Source organism: Acipenser ruthenus, chromosome 7, assembly GCF_902713425.1.
Source record: "Acipenser ruthenus chromosome 7, fAciRut3.2 maternal haplotype, whole genome shotgun sequence".
NCBI lineage: Eukaryota > Metazoa > Chordata > Actinopteri > Acipenseriformes > Acipenseridae > Acipenser > Acipenser ruthenus.
The window spans coordinates 67427272-67436381 of NC_081195.1; the positions used below are offsets into that span (position 1 = coordinate 67427272).

Here is a 9110-nt window from a genome sequence, read left to right on the forward strand (position 1 = left end):
CATTATTAATTCAGGCATTATGCAGTTATTACATTTGGGAGGCTAATTACATGAAACGTGCCCTGCCTTCCTGCAGTTCTGTGGTCTGTGAAAAAATGCCACTTGAGTTATCTGTGTAGGACACAAGAGTGTTGTAGAGGGGTGATTCAGAACCACACATCCAATGCTATGAATGGTGCTGTGTGAGGAGAGGACTTCTAATGCCTCTGGTATGTGTGTATTCTGAGGCGCAGCAGTTTTGTGCATTAGGAAGAAAAAATCAAGCTCAAAAGATCTTTTTATCCTGTGCAAGGCTTGTGTTTGGTATGTAGAATAGTAATATCTGATTTCACTCCAGCTAAACACTTATAAAGGTTTACAGCGGTGAGTTTGCACAGTCATTTTGCACTTCCCCATGCTTTTCCCACTTTGCATATACCATAATTTACCACAGTTTGCAATTTAAAAAAAAATGTTGGTCTTTACAAAGCATACCAATGCTTTACCATGTTTCACTGTGCTTTATTACACTTTGCTGTGCTTTTACAATGTGAAGTTTCAAATAAAATGTCAATGTATGGTAATATTTCTATATAAGAGAAGTGTGATGTTTTGTACAGTATGTGCCTTACAAAAGATCAGAACAGTGTGGAAAGCCCTCAATATGTATTTATTTACGTTATTGAACTGGAAGGATGACCATCTCTGGTCAAACCACACAGCACTTTTTAGGGCAGGTCCTATATTGTTCTGTATACGTTGTTCTGTATATGTTGTTCTCGAGCCTTGCCTATTTCTCTCTGATCATGAATTTATATTATATATACTGTATATATATGTGGGGTGGGGTGGGGGGGCTTTTCTTCCTCATTGTCTGAAGGTTTTCAGATGCAAGCCCCCCATTGAATCGTGGCGGTGTCCCTAATTCACCTCTTTTGGAATATGAAAACAATGCAGTGATACAATGGGCCCACAGCTTAGCGAAATGGATTTGGGATGAGGGAGGTCATTAGCGGGATGTCCTGTGGTGGGAACCTAAAGCCACACACTTACCACACAGTGAGGGGAGGAGAGCCTTGGACCGGGTCACAGCCACACACTTACCACACAGTGAGGGGAGGAGAGCCTTGGACCGGGTCACAGCCACACACTTACCACACAGTGAGGGGAGGAGAGCCTTGGAACGGGTCGCAGCCACACACTTACCACACAGTGAGGGGAGGAGAGCCTTGGACCGGGTCACAGCCACACACTTACCACACAGTGAGGGGAGGAGAGCCTTGGAACGGGTCGCAGCCACACACTTACCACACAGTGAGGGGAGGAGAGCCTTGGAACGGGTCACAGCCACACACTTACCACACAGTGAGGGGAGGAGAGCCTTGGACCGGGTCACAGCCACACACTTACCACACAGTGAGGGGAGGAGAGCCTTGGAACGGGTCGCAGCCACACACTTACCACACAGTGAGGGGAGGAGAGCCTTGGACCGGGTCACAGCCACACACTTACCACACAGTGAGGGGAGGAGAGCCTTGGACCGGGTCACAGCCACACACTTACCACACAGTGAGGGGAGGAGAGCCTTGGACCGGGTCACAGCCACACACTTACCACACAGTGAGGGGAGGAGAGCCTTGGACCGGGTCACAGCCACACACTTACCACACAGTGAGGGGAGGAGAGCCTTGGAACGGGTCACATGCAGGCTTCTCATTTCGCGGGTACAAGAAAAAATGATCTTAATTAGAAATCATAGAGTAATGTATAGCTGAAGATGTGTGTTCTCCCATTATTATCTCTGCAGATCATTTTAAATACTGCATGTAATAATTTTTCATTTTTGGTATAGTTAAGCTGTTGTATGTGTACATTGTGTATGTATTTATGTACATATATGTATGTGTAAATGTACATGCATGTATTTATGTACAGCATGAATGTATGTACTGTATGCATGAGAATGTGCAAAGCCAAGTCAGAATAAAACTATTTTCTGTACTTTGTTGGGGTATATAAATATATTACAGGGCCAAAAGAAGACTTTCTAACTGTATCAGAAATACACTTTCATATTACATTTTTTCATATGGAGTGCTGGAATGCAGTGCTTCTGGGTATCGAACAAAAAATTGCATTGTGCTAGGAGATAACAGTATACAAGCCATTTTTTTTATGAATGGCAGCCAAAATGTGTTTCAAGCAACATGTTCTGCAAAAACCATTCACAAAAAAAAAAAAAATTGAAGCCAAGGCATAGTCTGTTTTTAGCCGCTTGATGATGCCAAAGTCTTGGAAAGCGCATTGGCAGCTGCACCCTCAAACAGCACAGAGAAGTATCCGAGGACGTGTGTTTGTTTGGTGTTCTGCGGAAGGGGCAGCCGGTAGAATCACAGTGACATATACCAGGCAGGGTGCCAGATCTGGCCTGGATTCAGATATTATCTTTCCCTTCATTGAACTGTCAGGGGCCTCATTCTTGGGAAAATGTTGGCGAGGTGGCAGCCCTTGCAGAGGGCTTTCTGTGAGGTGCAGAGATGTGTGTGTCTGCAGGGATGTGTGTGTGTCTGCAGGGATGTGTGTGTGTGTGTTTGTGTGTGTGTGTGTGTGCAGGGATGTGTGTGTGTGTGCAGGGACCTGTGTGTGTGTGTCTGCAGGGATGTTGTGTGTGTGTGCAGGGGGGTGTGTGTGTTTGCAGGGATGCGTGTGTGCAGGGATGTGTGTGTGTGTGTGCAGGGATGTGTGTGTGTGCATATGTGTGCAGGGATGTGTGTGTGTGTGTGTGCAGGGATGTGTGTGTGTGTGTGTGTGTGTGCACAGATGTGTGTGTACGTGTGCAGGGATGCGTGTGTGTGTGTGTGTGTGCAGGGCTCACATGAATGCAGCGCCCACAGCCAAGAAATGCTGAGATTTCAAGAGCTGTGGGAGCCAGACAGCCAGGGAGGAATGTCTGGGGGCCGTTTGATGTGGTTTGGTAGTAAACAAGCATGCAGGTGTAATCAAAGAGGAAATTAAAGAGGGTGGGAAAAAGGGATAAAGGACAAGGATCAGCAAACACGGGCGTGCGGTTTGTGGACAGAATCAGTTTCTTCTCGTTTCTGGATTTATGTAAGGGCAGGCAGGCAGCCCGTGCTTTAAGCTATGCCAACAGGGCTGCCCCTGGAAAGTGGTTTGATCGAAGAAGTACAAGGAGTTCTCGGCTCAGATTTTCCCTTATGAAATAGATGAGTTCAGATCCTGCTTCCACACAAACCAGTGAAGCGGGCTTGCATGCAATGGGGCTTTAGAGCAACCACTGTCCAGGTCATTACAGTAGAACTCTGGTATGGAGAATATACACAATGGAATTTGGTTATAGTATACAGCCCTTCTTCCACCAATCAGTCAGTAAATGCACACCTGTCTATATTGTACAATACTATTACATGTATGCCGGCATGCTATGCTTGGGGCATTGTAGTTTGTTGTAAATGAGGAGCAGTGCTTTTTTGATGCAGAAATATGTTTCAGGCAACAAGTTGCAGAGTTTCAGTAATGTGTGTATTTTCATTCAAACTACTTTAGCTGCAATACTGTAGCAGGTGTATCCTGTACTAGCAGCCCTTCACCCTCTCAGGCATGACCCGTGTCTGAAATGAATGTGTGAGGACGGATGTACAGTGTGGGATTTAGAACTTCTCTTTCACATTGTGTCCTTTCACATGCAGATTATGAACAATATAAGAGTCTTTTCTCACACTGTTTTTTTTTCTCTTACAGCCACAGCAAGTGGTCCAAAAGAAGCCTGCTCAGGTGGGTGATTTGAACTCTTTACCTGATTCACTGTCAAATCATAGCGGAATTCAAGCTGTGTCTGTCTGCCTGTCTGTCTGTCTGTCTGTCTGTCTGTCTGCTTGTCTGTCCGCCTGTCTGTCTGTCTGTCTGCTTGTCTGTCCGCCTGTCTGTCTGTCTGTCTGTCTGTCTGTCTGTCTGCCTGCCTGCTTGTCTCTCTGTCTGTCGGTCTGCCTGCCTGCTTGTCTCCCTGTCTGTCGGTCTGCCTGTCTGACTCTGTCTGCTTAAATAAGTCATGAGAAGAGTGATGCCTTAATAACACTATGTAACACAATTTTTGTTCCTGGGTAGTAAGTGTTATTTCCTAATTGCTTATGCCTCAAAAGTATAGAAAATGGCTATTATTCCCCACAAACTTTGCTTTTGTGACCAGGACAGTGATATTTTGAAATTTACCTATTTCCAATGAGAAAATGGGCGAATTTTGTCTTTTCGTTCACATAAAGTCAGAAAAAAACAACATATGAATCCAAATTAAGATGTATTTATACTAAAGTAATACAAAAATGACTACAAAAGATTTAGAAGTGAGTAGTTTTTCGAGATTTACGATTATACTGTAAATCACTTTCACGAATCAGCCCCCAAATGTAGTCTCCCATCATGTTCTCGTTATACTGTCCTTGGTAGCGGCGTTCAAAGTCCAGTATATCCTGGTGGAAGCGCTCGCCTTGCTCCTCCGAGTACGCTCCCATGTTCTCCTTGAATTTATCAAGTTGAGCATCAAGGATATGGACTTTGAGGGACATCCTACAGCCCATTGTGCCGTAGTTCTTCACCAGAGTCTCAACCAGCTCCACATAGTTTTCGGCCTTGTGATTGCCCAGGAAGCCCCGAACCACTGCGACAAAGCTGTTCCAAGCCGCTTTCCTTACTAGTGAGCTTCTTGGGGAATTCATTGCACTCCAGGATCTTCTTTATCTGTGGTCCGACGAAGACACCGGCTTTGACCTTTGCCTCAAACAGCTTAGGGAAGAAGTCTTGAAGGTACTTGAAGGCTGCCGACTCCTTATCTAGAGCTCTGACAAATTGTTTCATAAGGCCCAATTTGATGTGCAGTGGTGGCATCAGCACCTTCCGGGGGTCCACCAGTGGCTCCCACTTGACATTGTTCCTCCCCACAGAGAACTCGGTCCCCTGTGGCCAGTCCCGCCTGTGGTATTGCGCCTTGGTGTCCCTGCTGTCACAAAGCCAAAGATAGCAGGGAAACTTGGTAAAACCGCCTTGGAGACCCATCAGGAATGTCACCATTTTGAAGTCTCCTATGACCTCCCAGCCGTACTCATCATACTTCAAGGCGTCCAGCAAGGTCTTGATGCTGTTGTAATCCTCTTTGAGGTGCACCGAGTGAGCCAGGGGAAGAGACGGGTACTTGTTACCATTATGGAGCAGCTATTTATATTACTGGAAAGTTCTAGAAGTTACTCCAAGTTTACTCAGCACTGAATCTATCTGGAATGTTCTGGAAAATAAGTAAATTTCAAAATATCACTGTCCTGGTCACAAAAGCAAAGTTTGTGGGGAATAATAGCCATTTTCTATACTTTTGAGGCATAAGCAATTAGGAAATAACACTTACTACCCAGGAACCCAAAAAAAAAAAAAATTGTTACACGGTGTAACCACATTAAAACACTTCCAAATGATGTTTTTGAAATAATATAATAACTTAATAATTAATCAAATTATTTAAATTATTGCGTCTGAGAGCTGGATTTGAACCAACCTTTAAGTTGAACTATTAAAATACTCATTAATAATAATAATAATAATAATAATAATAATAATAATAATAATAATAATAATAATAGGGCTGCCAAGTATATACGTGCACTTTGTTTACGCACAGATCCATCTTGCAGGATAGAAATGTTTACTGCTGCACAGTATACAAGAAGATAGTACCTGTAACAAAAATGCATTGACACTAAAACTAGCCAAACAGCAGTTGTGCTTGTCTGACTTTCCTTATGAAAGTTACAATTTGCACAGTAATTGTGTAATTTTCCCATGCTTTTCCCATGGTTATACTATGAATTTACCATAGTTAATCTTGGTTTGCCATGTTTTTAAATATGCTTTACCATACCTCTCTGGGCTTTACAATGCTTACCTATACTTTATTACACTTTGCTATGCTTTTACCATGGTAAACTTTTAAAAGCTCTGAGAGAGAGAGAGAGAGAGAGAGAGAGAGAGAGAGAGAGAGAGAGAGAGAGAGGGAGGAGAAAGGAGAAAGGAGAAATGGAAAGAGCACACCGAGTTTCAGAGCAGGAATTAACAACACGAGCATGAGCTCATGCAGCCTTCCTAATCTTGGCTGAGGAAAGAATGAGACCTGCATGGAGGATAATGTAAATCTTACACTACATTCACAAGAATCTCTTTCCGTTTCCATCTGTTTCCTTCCAAATACCCTCCCAGATGGATATTCCATGTGACAGTCTGGATCACTTCAGGAAAGTACCCTATTTTTAAGTTTATGTTAGGATGGCTTTGTGCTATATCGAGGGAAGTTGATTGCAGTGAAGGATATATAATCTCAGGTGGTAACCTTGCATTTGATAGCAGGGGTTTGTGGGTCTGTGATTAGCTTTGCCCTGAAGAAAACTGACAATCACCTTTCTTCACAGCAAATAAAACCACCTGTTGTTTTTACAATAGCCAAGAACATGACTATAGACACCATAAAACTAGCAGTAATAATCCCGATATCAAAGGCAGCAGTCACACTGTTTTATTCACTGCTGAGCCCTGCACCAGATGGGGCTGGAAACTCTATGACCTGAGAACTTGCCCATAATTGTAGGAACATTCCAGTTGTTTTATGATTAAATGATATCCTTGCACCAGCATCTGCCAAATTAAGTAACAACAATGTTAGTGCGTTGTTAAAGCAGTGCGAAAACATTGGTGTTACCGTTGAGTACAGGCAGGGCACTGGAGCTGGTGAAAAACTATTGTCTCTTAATATTCCTGCCGCAGAAATCCGTTACGCGAAAGGTAGTTTCTAGTACAACCTTACAGTTTATTTTGAAGGGATACCAAGAAATAAATTATCGCGCCATTTCCCAATAACCTCTGATAACAGGTCTCTGAAATGTCAAGTTAGTGTTGGAGAAATACAGGAATTTACCTGGATTTGGGTTAGCTGTTTGAAACTATATTACTAAAGTTATTTTCTGCTCACGTATAAAGAATGCCAGTGGAAAACCAGAAATAAAAACACATGGTAGATTTCCACAGGCGGTCAGAGAATTTGAACCCCCCAGCCCCTTAACCCCAGTTCTCCTCAGTACCCCCCGCCCCCTCCCCAGTACTCCCCCCTTGCAATGCGGTCTTCATTTTCTTTGTGTTGCAGTTACAGAAAAAGCTTTGAGCGCTTCAGTGTTTGGCGGCCTTAAAGCCTGCAGCTCATAAAAATGTCCCTGTTCACGTCCACTTTGAAAGGCTCTTTATCTTACATCCTGAAACCCCTGTCCAGGGTAAGCCTGCCTGACCCGGAAGCTGACAGCTTGGCTTCCCACATAGCAGAGGTCTAATGAGCGGTGCGCTACTGCTGGTTACAATGTTTCACTTCTCCGTCTCCTTCACTTCAAAGCGCCGGGAGGGCTTGGGGATAAGGTATAAACAAGTGGCTATCTGTGTGGAATAAGAGCAGGGCTGCAGCAGGAATGTGTTTAACTGAATTACAAAAACTTGAGTCGGGATTCCTTTGGCAGTTAAGACATGCTTCTGTTTTTTCGTGCTCGAGCATGGATTTAATGAAAATTCAGAATTACCCTTTTTTATATCGGATATTGGTTGCAGCACTTTATCTTATAGGGATAAAGGGTAAAAAAATACACACCAGCCTTCGTCAGTGTGTGGAACACGAATTCCATGAGCTGCTATTAGCGGGTCTGTGTGATAACTCCAGTGTGGATGAGCAGGTCTGTGTGATAACTCCAGTGTGGATGAGCAGGTCTGTGTGATAACTCCAGTGTGGATGAGCAGGTCTGTGTGATAACTCCAGTGTGGATGAGCAGGTCTGTGTGATAACTCGTGTGAGTGAGCAGGTCTGTGTGATGACTCCAGTGTGAGTGAGCAGGTCTGTGTGATAACTCCAGTGTGGATGAGCAGGTCTGTGTGATAACTCCAGTGTGGATGAGCAGGTCTGTGTGATAACTCCAGTGTGGATGAGCAGGTCTGTGTGATAACTCCAGTGTGAGTGAGCAGGTCTGTGGGATAACTCCAGTGTGGATGAGCAGGTCTGTGTGATAACTCCAGTGTGGATGAGCAGGTCTGTGTGATAACTCGTGTGAGTGAGCAGGTCTGTGTGATAACTCCAGTGTGAGTGAGCAGGTCTGTGTGATAACTCCAGTGTGGATGAGCGGGTCTTTGTGATAACTCGTGTGAGTGAGCAGGTCTGTGTGATAACTCCAGTGTGAGTGAGCAGGTCTGTGTGATAACTCCAGTGTGAGTGAGCAGGTCTGTGTGATAACTCCAGTGTGGATGAGCAGGTCTGTGTGATAACTCCAGTGTGGATAAGCAGGTCTGTGTGATAACTCCAGTGTGGATGAGCAGGTCTGTGTGATAACCCGTGTGAGTGAGCAGGTCTGTGTGATAACTCCAGTGTGAGTGAGCAGGTCTGTGTGATAACTCCAGTGTGGATGAGCGGGTCTGTGTGATAACTCCAGTGTGGATGAGCAGGTCTGTGTGATAACTCCAGTGTGAGTGAGCAGCTCTGTGTGATAACTCCAGTGTGAGTGAGCAGGTCTGTGTGATAACTCCTGTGTGAGTGAGCAGGTCTGTGTGATGACTCCAGTGTGGATGAGCAGGTCTGTGTGATAACTCCAGTGTGGATGAGCAGGTCTGTGTGATAACTCGTGTGAGTGAGCAGGTCTGTGTGATAACTCCAGTGTGAGTGAGCAGGTCTGTGTGATAACTCCAGTGTGAGTGAGCAGGTCTGTGTGATGACTCCAGTGTGGATGAGCAGGTCTGTGTGATAACTCCAGTGTGGATGAGCAGGTCTGTGTGATAACTCGTGTGAGTGAGCAGGTCTGTGTGATAACTCCAGTGTGGATGAGCAGGTCTGTGTGATAACTCCAGTGTGGATGAGCAGGTCTGTGTGATAACTCCAGTGTGGATGAGCAGGTCTGTGTGATAACTCCAGTGTGAGTGAGCAGGTCTGTGTGATAACTCCAGTGTGGATGAGCAGGTCTGTGTGATAACTCCAGTGTGGATAAGCAGGTCTGTGTGATAACTCCAGTGTGGATGAGCAGGTCTGTGTGATAACTCCAGTGTGAGTGAGCAGGTCT

The 9110-nt window shown here is 44.7% G+C and overlaps 1 protein-coding gene across 2 annotated transcripts in view; it reads left to right on the forward strand.

Annotated features, from left to right (window-relative positions):
* Nucleotides 1–9110, forward strand: part of LOC117415193 (high mobility group protein HMGI-C) — a 73353-nt gene that overhangs the window by 55141 nt on the left and 9102 nt on the right. For both annotated transcript variants that reach the window (XM_059027690.1, XM_034025219.3), the window contains one exon: nt 3739–3771. In XM_059027690.1, coding sequence (XP_058883673.1) covers nt 3739–3771 — 33 coding nt within the window. The remainder of the gene's footprint in view (nt 1–3738; nt 3772–9110) is intronic.